We start from the raw sequence: 18,980 nt of genomic DNA on the forward strand, positions 1-18,980 counted from the left end.
CAAGATTTTTAAGTGTCACAGAAATAAATTATGTATCTCATAAAAACTTGTAATCAATTTTGGGTCCCTCAAATATTTACCAATTGTCCTGATCTAATACAGTATAGAATAGCACTATCAAACAGAACTATCTGCAATTCTGAAATGTTCTCTATTATCTGCATTAATATAGTAGATATTAGCCACATGTAGTTATTGATCACTTGAAATGTGACTATTGTAAGTAAGGAACTAAAATTTTAATATAATTTAATTTTAACTGGTACATGAGGCTAGTGGCTACCAAACTGAATAGCACAAAGTAATGGTTTACACAATGAGTTGAGTCAGACTGCCTATTCCAATCCCAGCTTCCCCATTTATTAAGTGAACTAGAACAAATAACCTCACTGTGCCTTAAGTTGCTTAGAATAAAAATAATTGGGGCGCTGGGGTGGCTCAGTCAGTTTAGCATCTGTCTCTTGATTTTGGCTCAAGTCATGATCTCAGGATCATGGGATTAAGCCCCGGGTCAGGCTCAGCACTGAGTATGGAGGCTGCTTGGGATTCTCTCTCTTCTTCTTTCTTTGCCCCTCTACCTCTACCTCTCTCTCTCTCTCTCTCTCTCTCTGTCAAGAACAAATAAATAGGGGCGCCTAGGTGGCTCAATTGGTTAAGCGTCCAACTACAGCTCAGGTCATGATCTTGTGGTTTGTGGGTTCACACCCCACATCGGGCTCTGTGCTAACAGCTCAGAGCCTGTAGCCTCCTTCGGATTCTGTGTCTCCTCTCTCTGTCCCTCCCCTGCTCACACTCTGTCTGTCTCTCTCTCTCAAAAATAAATAAACATTAAAAAGTTTTTTTAAAAAGAACAAATAAATATTTTTAAAGAAAAACAAATAAGGGGAATTATTAGCACTGACCTTCATGCTGTAATACTTCATCAGTCCTCTCTCAAAACCATTTCCTAACACTGCCATTTTCTTTCCTTCTTTCACCACAAACAGTTCCCTCTTCCTGAGCTCAATTTTATCTTTCTGTTCATCATTCCCATAATGTGCACAAGTTTGATGTGCTTTTGTTTACATTGAATGCCCTACTTCTTGGGCAAAAGCCAGGGTGGTGTCTGTTATCTCATCATGGATACTATTTACACCTATATCTATTAGTCCACACCTGAAACAACCAAAAGAAGACAGGAAAACATGATGAAAACTTCTCACATTGTGTTTTATCACATTTTTATAAATTCTAATTAGCCCACAACAATGGAGGAGGAGAAATGCTGTCTTAATGAAATTGGTATAATACCCGATATAGTGCTATGTGGGTTACTAATAATAAGTATAATGGCTAATGATGGTAGCAAAACCATTAAAAGAACATTACATAAAATGCCCTGCTGCATTGTCAGGTGTCTCACAGGTGGCATATGCATTGGTTGAACAAACTAATTAGTTAAGTGGTACTAGAGATAACCTAGAAAAGCCTAAGTTTTCATTCAATTTTCTGTTCGGACACTTATCTTTTGAATGTTTGCTTATTTTTGAGAGAGAGAAGAGGAGAGGCAGAGAGAGAAGGAGACAGAAGATCCCAAGCAGGCTCTGCACTGACAGCAGATGCAGGGCTTGAAACCCATGAACCGTGAGATCATGACCTGAGCCAAAGACGAACGCTCAACTGACTGAACCAACCAGGCGCCCCCAGACACTTATCTTTTGGACATGCAGTCATACTTAATAGTTAGAAATGGCAAAATGTTTACCATTCCTGACAAATAGACTAACTGGCGCCTTTTAAGAAATGTATTCAGAGAACTTCCTACCTGCTCTTCTATCATTTCTTTCAACATCAATACAAAACACAGGTATTCTCTCCTTCTTCTCCTTCCTTTCAGAGGAGGGATCTTCAAAAAAGTCTACATATGGAATGCTAATTTTCCATGCAGCAAGGTTTCGGGGAGTATTAGGTGTGCTCACAGCTTCCACTGGAGAATCATCTTCCATTACAACAATACCTTCTTCAATCTAGAAAAAAAATCATCAGAAAAAAATTTAACATTTCCAGGTCCTCAGACCTATAGCATACAAGATACAACTATAAAGAATGTGCCCATATAAATTCCTAATTTTCTACTACTTCTGAAATTAAATGATACTAAATTTTCTACTAAAAATATAAAGATAAATTAAAACTAACAAGTTACTAGCATCAACTCCAGGTTCTGTTGTATCACCTATATGTGCAAATTCCATAGAAAGGAGAAAATAGGCACTTCAGAGATTAACGATATTGAAAATACACAAGTATAAAAAAATATTTAACTTTGGTAATAAGAAGAAAAAATTAATGTACTGATATTTTTTCGTTTTGACAGTATGTATTTAGAAAGAACCATAAAACAGTTTCAACTAAGTACAGGTGGTCACTGACTTAAGATAGTTAAACTTATGATTTTTCAAATTTACCAAAATGCAAAAGCGATATGCGTTCAGCAGAAACTATACTTTGAATTTTTAAAAAATTTTTTGACGTTTATTTATTTAATTTGAGAGAGAGGAAGAGCACAAGTGGAGGAGGAAGAGGAACAGACAGAGAGGGAGAAAGAGAGAGTCCCAAGCAGGTCCTGAGCTGTCAGCATGGAGCATGATGTGGGACTTGCAAGGTAAACAACCAATACATTATACAACCATTGTTTTTACTTTCAGTACAGTATTCAATAAATCACAAAGGTAAACAACCAATACACTATACAACCATTGTTTTTACTTTCAGTATTCAATAAATTACGTAAGACAGTCAACACCTTATGATACAATGGGTCTTGAGTTAGAGGATTTTGCCCAACTGTAGGCTAATGTTAAGTGTTCAGAGCTTGTTTAAAGTAGATTATTTTCAACTTATAATGGGTTTATCAGAATGTAATCCCATTGTAAGTTGAAGAAGATCTTTTAACTCCTTTCTGGGAATGCAGTCTAATGAAAGTATTTATTCCAAGTCAATCTTTTTAAAACTGTGGAAAAGATACAAGTATAAATATATTCACTACAGCTTAAGTAATGTCAAAAATGAAAAATGGCCTGAAAGGGATCCACCTTCATAGAATTAAGGTTATTTTTTCATCTCTTGGCTTCTAAAATTTTCATAATATAAATGTCTAGAATAATATTTTAAAATATTACATGAAGAACAATTATTTTTAGAAAGAAATTTTATTTATTTATTTTTTAAACATTTATTCATTTTTGAGACAGAGAGAGGCAGAGCATGAACGGAGGAAGGTCAGAGAGAGAGGGAGACACAGAATCCGAAACAGGCTCCAGGCTCTGAGCTGTCAGCACAGAGCCCGACACGGGGCTCGAACTCACAGACCGCGAGATCATGACCTGAGCCAAAGTCGGACGTCCAACCGACTGAGCCACCCAGGCGCCCCTAGAAAGAAATTTTAAACATGTTCTAGAACTACACATACAGAAAGGAGGAAAAACTGTCCCAACTTAATTAAATTAGAAGAAATCCTCTAGAGAAGCCTGGATGCCTCAGTAGGTTATGTGTCTAACTCTCAATTTCGGCTCAGGTCATGATCCCACAGTTTGTGGGTTCGAGCACTGCACCGTGCTTACACTGTGAGTGCAGAGCCTGCTTAGGATTCTTTCTCTCCCTCTCTTTCCCCCTCCCCTGCTCATGCTCGCTCGCTCACTCTCTCTGTCTCAAGTAAACATTTTTAAAAAATTAGAAAAACTGGGATGCCTGGGTGGCTCAGTTGGTTAAGCATCTGACTTTGGCTCAGGTCATGATCTCACAGTCTGTGAGTTTGAGTCCTGTGTCGGGCTCTGTGCTGGAACCTGCTTTGGGTTCTGTGTCTCCGTCTTTCTCTGCCCCTCCCCCACTTGTGCTCTGTCTCTTTCTCTCTCAAAAATAAATAAAAATTTTAAAAAAATTGGCAAAAAAAAAAAAAAGGAAGAAGAAGAGAACCTCTGAATTGGCACATTAAAACACCTGGTCACTTATACATCTAAAATTCATGTTAAAGAAAGCCAAATATTACAGATAAAACACATCCATCTTGAATATACTTTTTTAAGGCAATGAGTCAAAGATTTCTCGTACTTAATAAGAAATCTGAAAAGTCTATTCAGAGCAAACCAGTAGTGGAGAGAGATTTATTTCCACAATTTTAGCACCCTAACTTTCACTCTCAATTCTACTTCTTCCCACACCTGGCAGTCACCTTTTTTTTTTTTAAGTTTTATTCATGTTCTTAATGTTTATTTATTTTTGAGTGGGTGGAGGGACAGAGAGAGGGAGACAGAGGATCCAAAGCAGGTTCCACACTGACAGCAAAGCCAGACTTTGGGCTCGAACCCACGAACCATGACCCAAGCCAAAGTCAGATAATTAACCAACTGAGTCACTCAGGTGCCCCAGTTTTATTTATTTTGAGAAAGAGAGAGAGAGAGAGAGAGAGAGGAAGGAGCACACACAAGTGGGGTAAGGGCAGAGAGAGAGAGAGAGAGAGAGAGAGACCCAAGCAGATTCTGCACTGTTAGGGCAGAGCCTGATACAAGGCTTTAACTTATGAACCACAAGATTATGACCTGAGCCAAAGTCAGATGCTTAACTGAATGAGCCACTCAGGTGCCTCAGCCACCTCTCTTCTAAGTGAATTCTCCTCTCCCACAAAGTCCCTTAGCAATTATTCTTTTTTTTTTTTTTTTTCAACGTTTATTTATTTTTGGGACAGAGAGAGACAGAGCATGAACGGGGGAGGGGCAGAGAGAGAGGGAGACACAGAATCAGAAACAGGCTCCAGGCTCTGAGCCATCAGCTCAGAGCCTGACGCAGGGCTCGAACTCACAGACCGCGAGATCGTGACCTGGCTGAAGTCGGACGCTTAACCGACTGCGCCACCCAGGCGCCCCTATTCTTTTTTTTTTTTTTAATTTTTTTTTTAATGTTTATTTATTTTTGAGAGAGAGAGAGACAGCACACGAGCAGGGAGGAGCAGAGAGAGAGGGAGACACAGAATCCGAAGACAGGCTCCAGGCTCTGAGCTGCCAGCCCAGAGCCCGACGCAGGGCTCGAACTCACAAACCATGAGACCATGACCTAAGCCGAAGCCAAACGCTCAACCAACTGAGCCACCCAGGCGCCCCGCAATTATTCTTTTCTTTCTTGTTCTAAAATGGCTTTCCATAATCCCTAATAAGACTGTTGGTGATCTTAGGAGGACTTCTTAATACTCTATTGAAAACAAAGTCATCAATTCCTAAAAAGGAAGGAAAAGAAACCATAAAAACAGATAATATGTGTTGGGTTTTGCCTTTTTGGGATAAGGCTATCTCCTTACACACCTGACACAAAAACAGAGAGAATTTGTGAGTGAAATGCCCACTCCACCATTTGGAGCCTGAGGTACAGGGCAGCATTTTCCATGGCTATTACAACTGTATTTTTGTCAATGGATTCAGCTTCTGAGATATAAGAAGGGTAAATCAATAATAAAATGATAGATAATTTAACAAGTTGGCTAAATGCCAAAAAACAGACATTCTTGGGGTACCTAGCTAGCCCAGTCGGTGGAGCATGTAACTCTTGATCTCAAGGTCATGAGTTCAAGCCCCACACTGGACTCCATGCTGACAGCTTAGAGCTTGGAACCTGCTTCAGATTCTGTGTCTCCCTAGCTCTCTGCCCCTCCCCCACTCACGCTGTCTCTCTCAAAAATAAATAAAAACATTTAAAATTAAAAAACAAATTTAAAAAAATTTTTTTTTTTTTAAATTTTTTTTTTTTTTTTCAACGTTTATTTATTTTTGGGACAGAGAGAGACAGAGCATGAACGGGGGAGGGGCAGAGAGAGAGGGAGACACAGAATCGGAAACAGGCTCCAGGCTCTGAGCCATCCGCCCAGAGCCCGACGCGGGGCTCGAACTCACGGACCGCGAGATCGTGACCTGGCTGAAGTCGGACGCTTAACCGACTGCGCCACCCAGGCGCCCCTTAAAAAATTTTTAAAAATAGACATTCTTTTATTAAAAATTTTTTAATGTTTTATTTATTTTTAAGGCAGAGACAGAGCATGTGTGGGGATGGGGCAGAGAGAGAGGGAGACACAGAATCTGAAGCAGGCTCCAGGCTCTGAGCTGCCAGCACAGAGCCCGACGCGGGGCTTGAACTCGTGAACTATGAGATCATGACCTGAGCCAAGTTGGACACTTAATCAACCGAGCCACCCAGGCACCCCCAAAAAATAGACATTCTTAAATAAAAAGAACTTCCCCAAAATCAATCTAAGAAAGAAAATGGGAGAACAAAATTCTTAGCAACATAAAAATATCAATGAAACAAAGGACGTTTTAAAATGTATTACTGTTACTGCTACCATTTAAAAGGTGTTTTTATCAAAAGAGGTTAATGAATAATCTCTAGATTATTCAGAGAATAATTATTCTAGTTAGAGAAATATTTATTTCTTCAAAGAATTTTGATGTTATATGGTATTTTTTGAAAGTAAATAAATATTATAAACCAAAATTTTATGAAAAGGAAAACCAAGTACTTTCTTGTTTTCAAATAGATGTTCCCTCTACAAAGAGAATAGAGAATAAGGGCAGCAGAAGATAAAAGACAAAAGATGTCCCCCTATTTCCTTGAGAAGTATTAACAGTCTCACTATTATAATTTCCTATGTGGAGATTAACTACCAATATACCACTGGGCATATTATATTCCAGAAGTCTATTTGCAAATCAGTTCTGAACTTGGGACAGATACATATATTTTCATACAGATTCAATCTTATGCAATGGACTTTGGTTCCCAGGCTAGTATACATATGTCTATCTCACAATTTACATTCATATATTTATGAAAACTAATTCTATTCTAATACTGTATACTGATTACTATGCTTACCATATGCTAGGCACTGTTCTAAGCACTTTATGCATACTACTTATTTAATCCTCACAACACCCTTAAGTAAGTTAGATACTATAATCCCATTTCACATGTGAGGAAACTAAATCACAATAAAATTAAGCAATTTACCCAAGGTCACATAGCAAGGCAATACTGCCACCAAATGATCACATCAATGTTTCTAAAAGAAAATGTCTTGGGGCACCTGGGTAGCTCAGTTGGTTAAGTGTCCGACTTTGGTTCAGGTCATGATTTCACCAGTTCATGGGCTTGAGCCCCCCATCGCACTCTCAGAGCCTGGCACCTGTTTCAGATTCCGTGTCTCCCTCTCTCTCTGCCCCTCCCTGCTTGTGCTCTGTCTCCATCTCTCTCAAAAATAAGTAACGAACACTAAAAAAAATATTTAAAAAAATAAAATAAGTAAAAGAAAATGTCTTCCAGTTCCCATATTTTAGTTGCGGTAGTGAGAGTTTCCTCTAAACTTCCTAAACAAGACAAAGACAATTCTCTAAGGTCCCATAGCTAAAAACTAGCACAGTGCTGGGGAGCCTGGCTGGCTCAGTTGGAAGATGTGCCTCTGATCTCACGGTCATGAGTCGGAGCCCCACACTGGGGGTAGAGATTACTTAAAAAAACAAACTTGAAAAGAAAAGAAAAGAAAAGAAAAGAAAAGAAAAGAAAAGAGAAGAGAAGAGAAGAGAAGAGAAAAGAAAAGAGAAGAGAAGAAAAGAAAAGAAAAGAAATGGAACAAAACGAAACTAGCACAGTGCTCTCTAAATCCTAAGTAGTACTGTCTTGGTCTGGGCCAACAGCCTCTTCGCCCCTACCTTTTCTTTTCAGAATATTAGAGATTAGTTTGCTTTCTTTTCCTACTTTCCATTATCACTATCTTTGCTTCCAAATCAAGAATTTTCTTCTTCCTTGAACCACTACAAAACAGAACTCTCTCACCTTTTTGAAGATTATCCTCCTATTCCTGAAGCAAAACAAAAAAACAAACAAAAAAACGAGCTTATATTGGGCAGAACAAGTAATTGGGCAGAACGAAAAAGTATGTCCTCCTGAACAAAAATTATGTTTTAAAAAGTTCACAATAACATGGGTAAATGCGTTTGTTGTAATGTTAAGAGGGGACAAAGCAGGATAGCAAACTATATTCTATACATATACATTATATATAATGGTGTACCCTAATCTATGTGGATGAGAAAGGAAAGGTACTTTTTAAAAAAGAAAACCACCAAAATGTTAATAGAGGTGAGTTATTGGGTGTTACAATTATGGGTGGTATTTTAAATTTGTTTCCACTTTTGCGTATTATTAAAAAATTGACACTATAATATAGTTAAAATTAAAAAATATATAAACATCATTTTGAAAAATGACTGCTTCCTCTGGTTTACTGTCTTTCTTCTACCCACACTTTTAAGAAAAAACAAGGGCAGGGGCACCTGCATGGCTCAGTCAGTTAAAGCATCTAACTCTTGATTTTGGCTTAGGTCATGATCTCACAGTTTGTGTGATCCAGCCCCATGTCGGGCTTGGAATTTTCTCGCTCGCGCTCTCTCTCTCTGCCCCTCCCCTATTCATGTTCACTCTCTCAAAATAAACAAACTTAAAAAAAAAAAAGGGGGGGTATAAACAGAAAAAAAATGTTGTATTTAGATTACCTAAGAAGGAAAAAAAAAAGAATTAAATTTTTTTCCACTTAAACTATGAAAAAGCAATGAATGTCCTCGATAATTCATCACTGCAATGGGACAGAGGTCAAAAGGAAGAAGTACAGAGAAAAAAAATGGGTTAATTTACTCCTCTCTTCCCCCATTCCTTCTTCTTGGTCACTACCAATCCAATCACTATTATTCATCCCTTTTATATCCAGGTTAGTGAATCTCTTAAGGGGAAAGTCTCTGTCTTAAAATCATTTTATCTCCAGTGCTCAGAGTCATTAATGGGCAAAATAAGGATACAGGGACTCTATTTAATAAAGATTTATTAAACAAATAAAAAGCACAAATGAGACAGTATCTGTCTTTATAGAACTAATTGGTATGGAAAACAATCATAAACATATCATTTCAAATACACTATACGGTACATGTTTTAACATAAGATCTCATAAGGGGCACAAAGGAGAGAATGTTCAATTCCACTGGGGGGCCCAGATAAAGGTTTATGGGAGAGGCTGGATTCTGAAAGTTAAGTATGAACTTTCTAGGTACATATAAAGGTAGGACATTTTAAGGGCAGCATGTGCAAAGATCACAAAAATAAAATAGTATGGTGGGTTAATGTGCATATAAATCAACTGGGAATCTTGTTAAAATGCGAACTGATTTAGTAGGTCTAGGATGGAAGCAGACATTCTACATTTTAATAAGCTCCCAGGTAATGCTGACGCTGCTGACGTACCAATCACAGTTTGAATAGCAAGGGGTCATGGTTAGAGCTCCATGTTGAGGGTAGGACATTTATCAACAGTTCTGTTTGCCTGGACCATATGGCTGGAAAGCGATAAGATGAGGAAACAAAGTAAAAGCCTAACCAAAGGATGGTAAATTGTTTGACTTTTATAACTATCACAGCTCAACAGAAACCATTCTGGCCTTAACAAGAAGTTAACTTAGTGCTCAGGAACATTACCAATTAGATTAGCATCATAAAACTATAATAACTAATGAAAAAAATAAGGCATTGAAGTCTGAAATAAGTAAAATAAAGGAGAGGGAAAATAGAAAGTAAGCATATCATTTTTTATGCCATTGTAGGTCTGAAGTTATACATACATCAAACTGAAAAATTTTTACTTACAAAGTCATCTTCACCTTCGGCTAACCCATAATTAGGCAACATAGCTCCCTCCATTGTGGTACTTTTGAATACTCCTTTAATTTTGCTACCTATTCTGCTGATTCCAAATGATTCTCCTCTCTTCTGTGTGCTCCTAAATATTAAACAAAAACGTATCAAGTACACAGCAAATTATCACGACATTCTAGTTTATTAACAATAATTAAAATATGTGTGAAAAGAGTAAACTGAAGGTACAGCTAACATAACTTTTTGGAGTTCTTAGTCATCTAGATCAAGTCCCAGGATATCAGAAGCCAAAAGTGACATTTAAAGTCTAAATTTGAGGGTATGAATAAATGGGACAGTATTTATCAATAAACATTTGGAATTGGGCACCTGGGTGGCTCAGTCAGTTAAGCATCTGACTCTTGGTTTCAGCTCAGGTTATGATCTCATGATTTCATGAATTCAAGCTGCACATCAGGCTCTGCACTGGCAGCCAGAGCCTGCTTGGAGTTCTCTCTCTCCCTCTCTCTCTGCCCCTTCCCAACTCATGCTGTCTTCTCTCAAAATAACAATAAACAAACTTTAAAAACATAATAAAAAAAATAAAAATTTGGAATTTACCTATTTAACTTTAAAACATTAACTGAACTAGAATGAAGATTAGAGCCCCCTAGTGGTATGTAGTTCTTATTGCCATACATATTTTGAACTAATGTGTTGAGCCAACATTCAAAACAATGTATCCATTTAGAACTGTACCACTAAAATAACAGTATATAACAGAAAAATATATAAAACTATGACCTTCTCAGTCCTTCATTTTTATTTTTTGAATTTTTTTAATGTTTGTTCATTTTTAATTTTTCTATTGCATTTATTTATTTTTGAGAAACAGAGAGAGACCAGAGCACAAGTAGGGGAGGGGCAGAGTGAGGAGACACAGAATCCGAAGCAGGCTTGAAGCAGCAGGCTTGACGCGGTGCTCGAACTCACAAACCGTGAGATCATCACCTGAGCCGAAGTCAAGACGCCTAACTGACTGAGTCACCCAGGCACCCCAATGTTTGTTCATTTTTGAGAGAAGAGAGAAAGACAGAGAGAGACAGAGACAGAGACAGAGAGCTCAAATAGGGGAGGGGCAGAGAGAGAGGGAGACACAGAATCAGAAGCAAGGCTCCAGATTGAGCTGTCAGCACAGAGTTCAATGCCAGGCTCAAACTCACAGACCTCAAGATCATGACCTGAGCCCAAGTCGGACGCTTAACCAACAGCCACCCAGGTGCCCATGGGTGCCCCATTTTTAGAAATTAACAACAAAAAAATTCTGTCCTCTATGACTAAAAATTTTTAAGCAAATATCAACTTTATATTCCTATAAGGAATGAAGTACAAAGTGTATCTTACCTGACTTCAAAGTAACAAAAAGATAACATGCCCAAGGGATGGAAAAAACATGCCAAAGGGAAGGGTTAGCAATAAACATAAGGACAAAAGCAAATGTAGCCTAAGGAAGCAGCCTGCTCTGCCATATATACTAAATGTTGGTTTTGAAATTTTTTTCAAAAGTGAATTTCTAAAAGCAGAAATAGTTGGAAAGCAACAACAAAAAATAAGCCAAAAAGCAGCAAAAATTTCCTCCATTACAGTCCACTGTCCCATGTTTCAATAAATAAAAACAGAACTTTTATTCAATTTAAAACTCACTCATGCTCTCCATGTAATGCTGCCCGTACAACTGATACCCAAATAAGAATTACTATTTTAAAATTCAAAAGTTTGTTTTGAATGCTTAATTTAATGGATAGCTACTATTCCTACAAGCAAAACTTATTTATTGAAATAATGCAACAATTACAAAAATAAAAATAATTTGATTAAGTTTTAAATATATCTGGTACATTAGTAACATGTGCATTTTATATACGTCCAAGGAGAAAATCAAACCTAATTTAAAACTGGAAAAACTCTAATAATAAATAGTAGTAAAATGGGTAAACTAGAAGATTATTTTATTTAAACAAGCATATGTTGTTTTTTAAAAAAAATCTAGGACTGTAAACACAATTCTCTGATAGAATGTTTCCAAAACCAATTATGAAAATGTTAACGAAGTATTACTAAAACCTCTAGAATCCAGATAGATTATTCTAGTTTCTAGAACCTAGACAGATTATAAAAAATTGGGCTTTTAAAATCTGAAATATTTTTTAAAGTATCTCATTTCTAATTATCCCCAGAAACACAGAAATATTATACTTCTTGCTTTGAAAAATAAAGTTCCTTAAACACAAGTAATTCTAAAAGTAATTTAGGGGGTGCCTGGGTGGCTCAGTCAGTTGAGCATCTGACTCTTGATTTCAGCTCAGGTCCTGATCCCAGTTGTGGAATCGAGCCCCCCATCAGGTTCCTTGCTGAGCATGGAGTCTGCCTAAGATTCTCTCTTCCTCTGTCCCTCTCCTCCACTCATGTTCTCTCTCTCTCTCTCTCAAATAATTAATAAGTCAATACAAGTAATTTAACAAAACCAATAACAAAAAACTGAGTCAAGGCACCCAGGTGGCTCAGTTGGTTAAGCAGCCAACTTCGGCTCAGGTCATGATCTCGCAATTTGTGAGGTCTAGCCCCATGTCAGGCTCTGTGCTGACAGCTCAGGGTCTGGAGCCTGCTTTGGATTCTGTGTCTCTTTCTCTCCTCCTCGTGCTCTGTGTCTGTCTGTCTATCTCTCTCTCTTTCTCTCTCAAAAATAAACGTTAAAAAAAATTTTTTTTTAAATGAGTCAATAGCCTTGAACAGCTAGGTACTAACTTTTCATTTTATTTTAAACTGACATTTTATGACATGTATCATGCTATTTCAAAAAAGAGATATCTAAAATCAAATTAGAGATTAATTTTATTATTTTTTTAAGTTTATTTATTTTGAGAGAGAGAGAGAGAGAGAGAGAGGGAGAGAGAGAAGCACATGCGCACAAGCCAGGGGTAGAGAGAGGACAGAGAGAATCCCAAGCAGGCCCCACAGTGCCAGCACGGAGCCTAATGCGGGGCTAGCACCACGAACCGTGATGTAGTGACCTGAGCAGAAGTCAAGACACTTAACCGACGGAGCCACCTCCCCAGAGGTTAATTTTAAAAGGATATCCCAAATAGCTGATATAAATGCAGTAGTAATAGCAGTGTTTCCTTTTTTCCTTTGTGTTGTACTTTGTTTTGGGTATACTATCTGAACTTAAACAGACAAATTATACAGAAAAAAATCACATGCTGTCTCAAGACTTACCGAAAATCATCCAAACTTAGGCTACCTCTGCAGTAACAGATAGATGAAATTATATAAGGAAAGGAGAGAGAGAAAGCCCAGATATTAAACAAGTTTCACTTCAGAACACAAAACAAAATTTAAAAGCTTTAAAAGTTACACAGGTGGATAGCATTCATCTCTGCAAAGAGAAAGAATTTTTATAACATAATAAAGGAAAGAAAAAGCACAATGGCTCATTTGGGGGGTTTTGGGAGTATGAATTCTAGATCATTAAAAAAAAGTTCTTAAACAAGTATGTCAGGAAATAATTTTGTATTTTTTGCCTTCATTTAGGCATACCATTTGCTTGATATCGTGGAAAGTATGCAGAGACTAAGCCACCAAAAACTTAGCACAAAAGACAAATTCAATGTTTTCCAACATGAAATCCAAGTTTGTATTAGATATAATTATGTGTCCTTCACACATCTTTAGTTTGAGTATTTTGAAAAGTAGGTTTTAGGCTAAGAAACAAAGCTAACAAAAGATCTCTAAATATAGTTTTTTAAGTTATTCTTTGAGTGTGGAAGAAACAGAACAATAGGTTAACATTAATGCATTAAAATTTTATTTTTAAAATACAATTAAATAGAACTCAGAGATAAAATACATGAATAAATACTTTAGATTCTTTAAGTCACTTAGCAAATTAGCAATGTTACTCTAAATTTCAATGAGAGAATGTTAAGTAAATCTTTTACTTACTCTATATAGATAAATGAGTAAGTATCACAGAAGCAGAGGACTGACAAGACTCATAGTTAATATTAAAATCAGGTCAATATAAAGAAAAACATACTTTTAAAGACCATAATCAGTACCCAGAATGAAAAGAACCCATATTTTGTTCCTGTTTATTTTATATTTTAAAGACAACAAAATTATGTAATAGGTTGAAGACAACTAGATGATCTCAAAGTGGCAAAGAAAGCTTTCCATCTCTGAAGTTAGGACTTAGCTATTCGGTAGGCTTGTGAGATCAAAGAACCACTTCCCCTTAAATCGTCCTGTAGAGGAGGGCGATTAAGCTTAATATCCTACTGTGGCACTCCAAATATCCTATATCTATAAACAGCAATAAATTCCACCTGTTTCTCAAATGATACTAGAAAATTTGATAAAAGTCTTAAAAAAGTATTCAAATCAAAGAAGTGTTTGGATTGGGTAAAGTATGCTATTTTAAATAACATGATGGAATTTTGTTAAATCAATGTTTCATGATTGTAATATATAAATTCAACCATCAAGAAATTCCAATCTGTTTCTACATCCCTTGGTTATATCAAAAAATGCAATACATTTTCTCCATAGCTAAGGCTTTCACATTTTTCCTTGTACTATCTAAAAAACTACTCCAGTTTCTAACCTATCTACCTCTATCTTTGTACCACATCTCCAACTTATTTATGTATTTACCAGATTCTTGCTCAAACTGGAAGGTTTTGAGAACAATGTGAATATCTATTCTGTGGATTTATACATTTGATACCTGTATCAATTTTGTACATATAACAATGTAAGGAAAAACCAAGGTATTAATTATCCAGTTTATAAATGGATAAAGCACTCTCTTCTGTTATTTCTTTTGGTTATTTAACTGCACAGAAGGTGAGAAGGGAAAGAAAGAAAAAACCCTCCACATTTGTAACCCGTAAGTACTCTAACATAAAATATTCTCTGAGGAAAACAAAAACCTGCCTAAAATTGACTTATCTATAGATTTCTTTTATGCAAGTAGTTCACAAGATCTAATAAAGCAGGTGATCAAGCACTAATATGTATTAATTATGATATTAGCAAGGCAATGGTGTGTATCTTGTTAAGTTTTTCTAAAATAACTTCAGGCATTTTCAGGTTACTATATGTAGTACAATTATATAATTACTTAATAAAATGTCTACTTATGTAGCAACGGAACCACACAAAGAAAAAGAGCTAATAAAGACAAAGATAGTATCACAAGAATGATTAGCATCAACAAGTACAAAAACCACACCACACAGATGACTTAGTATACTCACCTGTTCAATTTTGAATTGCGTGTTGGTGATTCTGCACCTCTTAAAAGTTGCCTGAAATACTTCAAAAAATTATGATTTATTAAACTATTTTATTTTTAAAAATGCTACTTTATCCTACTACTTTCCAGGTTACAGAAAACAAAATTTAAATCAAATGAAAACAACCATAGACAAATAGAGTAAGGATTAAAATATTGCAAATAGAGATATTCAGGCCATTTAATTTCCACATGTCTGTAGTAATGTACGTAAAAGAAGAATGGAGTTTCTGCATCACCACAGCATTACACAGCCACTGAGACATATGGCATATCAGGTGGATCTATTTGGCCATAGTCATCTACCTAATCATATATATACAAATACAGTTTTGGTATTGAGAATCATTTTTACAATAAACTTCTAATCTCCATTAATGTATGTAGTGAAACATAGTACTCACTTTTTTAGTTAATCATGTTTTATTTTTATTTTGCTTTTTGAATCACTCACCTACTGATATCAAAGCCATTATTAAATTTTGAAGGAAAATTCTCAAACAAGATTAATATTTTGACTTACCTCATCACTGTGGCAGAACATAGGTGTAAACACATTCTCTAAGAGAGACAGTACATGTTCATATGCTTCAAAAAGGCATCTCATAGTTTGAAGTTTCACAACATCTATATAAGGGCCTTCAGCAACTATTAAAAAAATTATATTGTAGAAATTGTTTATGAATACCATAAATACATTATATATTAGTTTAAAATGACAGTGAAAGAACATTCAAACAGTCCTAAAATTATGTTTTGCAGAAAATCCACTTATAAGGTACAGAAATCACACTAGGATGAGGAATCAGAACAAGTTCTGGCAAGTATTAGCTATGTGAATTGTGAGTAAATTTCTCATCAAAGCTTTTATCTTGTTAGATGAATACAGGAGAAAACTCTGAAAACATTAAAAGTGGTAAAAGGGCTATATTCTCATCAACATCTTTGACTTACTTTTTTGAATCTCTTCTACAATAAAGGGATCAAATCGAATTTTGTCAATACTTTCATCCAAACAATAGGTTTTATAAATCTTCTGCAACTCTTCATGAAGAGACAGCATTTCATCATTTGACAACTCTGGTCGCAAAATTCTATCATTGAATTCCTCTAGCAAATTAGGAAAAAGTAAGAAAAAAATGAATTCTTTCAATATAACACAATACAATATAAAACATAATATATTATTCCCAGTCTAATTGTAATCAATATTAAAAACAGAAATTACAATCTATTCATTTTAAGCTTTTAAAATAATTTTAATTGGAAATAAAATAACTACCCAGATGAAAGAAAAACTTTTAACCAAATATTTTCTATATTAACATAAAATATGTAAACACTTGCACAGCAATACAAATTTACTATAAACAGATTTCTAAAACTTTTATTTAAAGAACATATTTGATTGACATCTTATACCAATGGTCATTAATATTTTGAAATCTAATTCACTAAATAACAGTGAAACTTAAGGCTTTTTAAAGTTCCAATGTTTTTAAATAATATTTCCTTCCATCATGGAGACTACAGACTACTGATGGAGCTGAGCATGTAAACAAATGAATCATTTTTTTTTTTAATGACAGATGACAGCAGTAGGAGACAAAATATTAACTGCCTTTTCTTATTAGAAGAGGTAGTAATATGGAGTTCACTCCCTAATTCTTAATTACCCAACTGAAACAGAGAGGAAAGAAAAGAGTTTTAAAAAAGGGAACACCACATATATGATCCTGGGATTTGAAGTGATAACAGCCAAGAATTTTCAAAAAGGATGAAAGACACCAACCCATTCTGATACCCATTTTTTTAAGTTTATTTACTTATTTTGAGAGAGAGAGAGAGCACACACAAGCAGGGATGGGGCAGAGAAGGAGAGTGAGAATCCCAAGGCAACATATCCAAGACTCTCAGTAAAACCCAAGAAGAACATATAGAAAGAAAACTACATAGTAGAGTCAAATTGCTGAGAAACAAAAATAAAGAGGAAATCGTAAAACCAGCTAGGGGATATCTACAAAAAAGCCCAGGGTAATACCATACTTGATGGTATAACACTAAGTGATATCCCCATAAGATCAGGAACAAAACCAAGGATATCAAATTTCACCACTTCTATTCAACATTATTGTAAAGGGCCTAGCCATTGTAATAGGCAAGAGAAAGAAACATAAGGCATAAACACTACAAAGCAAAAAGTAAAACTGTATTGCAGTTGACACAATTACATATGTAGAAAATCTTAAGGAAATATACGAAAAAGCTACCAGAACTAATAAACGAATGCAGCAATGGCACAGGATACAAAGTCAGTATGCAAAATTGTTCTCTTTCTGTATATTAGCAACAATTTAAAATTTTTTTTAAATTTTTTTAATGTTTTGTTTACTTTTGAGAGAGAGACAGTGTGAGTGGGGGAGGGGCAGTGACAGAGGTAGACAGATAGAGGTAGAGGTCTCCCTCTATCTCTGCCCCTCCCCTGATCACACTCTGTCTCTCTCTCTCAAAAATAAACATTAAAAAAAAAATCCTATATAGTCAAAATAATCAACACTATAGCACTGGCCAAAAAAACAGACAAATGGATCAATGGAACAGAAGAGAATCCAGAAACACACATACATGATCAAATAATTTAACAATTCAAGATGGGAAAGAAATGACTCTTCAGAAAATGGGTATCAGGGGGTGCCTGGGTGGCTCAGTCGGTTAAGTGTCTAACTTTTGATTTCAGCTCAGGTCAGGATATCACAGTTCGCGAGACTGAGCCCCACATCAAGCTCCATGCTGATATAGCACAGAACCTGCTTGGGATTCTCGCTCTTCTTTTCTGCCCCATCCCTGCTTGTGCGCGCTCTCGCTCTCACTCAAAATAAATAAATAAACTTAAAAAACATGAGTATCAGAAAAACTGGATATCCATAACCATACGAGGGGAAAAAATGAAACTCCACTCCTATCTAATACCAATACAAAAAGATTTCAAGGTCACAAACCTACATGTAAAATATAAAACTATAAAGCATGTAGAGAAAAACAGGCATCTAGAGATAATATCACCTTGACTTTGGGTAACAAACATGTCTTATGGAAGTCTCTGAAAGCACTACCCGTAAATATAGACCTACTGAATTATCATCAAAATTTTAAAATTCTACTTATCAAAACTATTCAGAAAATGAAAACACAAGTCATAGTCTGATATCTGACAAAAGAGTTGCATCTAGAATATATAAAGAACTCTGGGGCACATGGGTAGCTCAGTCAAGTAAGTGTCCAACTCTCAATTTCAGCTCAGGTCATGATCTCAGTTCGTGGGATCAAGCTCTGCATCAGGCTCCATGCTGACAGCACAGAGCCTGCCTGGGATTCTCTCTCTCCCCCTCCCCTGCTTCTCTCTCCATCCCTCTCAAAATAAGTAAATAAACTTAAAAAAAAAAATTCCTATAACTCAATGACAAGAAAAATAATTCAATAAAAAATAGGGAAAAGACTTAAACACTTCCACATACCAAGATATTCGAATGACCAATAAGCATATGATAAAGTGTTCAACACTAGTCATTAGAGAAATGCAAGTTAAAAGTACAATAAGATACCACCACACACCCACTAAAATGGCTAAAATTAAAAAAATAAATAAATACCACCAAATTTTTGTAAAGATGTAAAGCAACCAGAATTCTCACATATTGCTAAGGAGGGTACAACCACTCAAAAATAGTACAACCACTTTGGAAAACAATTTGGTAATTTCTCATATAACAAAATATATATCTACCCTGTGACCCAGCAATTCTACTTCCAGTTATTAAACATATGCCCAACAGAAATCTTTAGACAAGAATATGCATAGCAATTTTCTTTATAATAGCTCAAAAGTGAAAGCAGTCCAGATACCCATCCACAAGAATGAATT

General features: G+C 35.8%; 1 protein-coding gene across 8 annotated transcripts in view; it reads right to left on the reverse strand.

Annotated features, from left to right (window-relative positions):
• SNX14 (sorting nexin 14) overlaps nt 1–18,980 on the reverse strand; it is a 101,991-nt gene that overhangs the window by 40,422 nt on the left and 42,589 nt on the right. For 5 of the 8 annotated variants that reach the window (XR_006299142.1, XM_043593039.1, XM_043593040.1 and 2 more), the window contains exons 13-18: nt 16,013–16,168; nt 15,582–15,706; nt 15,021–15,079; nt 12,979–13,005; nt 9,715–9,847; nt 1,805–2,006 (exon numbers count right to left, since the gene is read on the reverse strand). Coding sequence is in view for 7 of the 8 variants with exons in the window: in XM_043593039.1 (XP_043448974.1) it covers nt 1,805–2,006; nt 9,715–9,847; nt 12,979–13,005; nt 15,021–15,079; nt 15,582–15,706; nt 16,013–16,168 (702 nt within the window). In the remaining variant the exon portion in view is untranslated. The remainder of the gene's footprint in view (nt 1–1,804; nt 2,007–9,714; nt 9,848–12,978; nt 13,006–15,020; nt 15,080–15,581; nt 15,707–16,012; nt 16,169–18,980) is intronic. The other 3 variants (XM_043593041.1, XM_043593044.1, XM_043593046.1) reach the window with 1 other exon arrangement.

Source organism: Prionailurus bengalensis, chromosome B2 (genome assembly GCF_016509475.1).
Source record: "Prionailurus bengalensis isolate Pbe53 chromosome B2, Fcat_Pben_1.1_paternal_pri, whole genome shotgun sequence".
NCBI classification, from domain to species: Eukaryota; Metazoa; Chordata; class Mammalia; order Carnivora; family Felidae; genus Prionailurus; species Prionailurus bengalensis.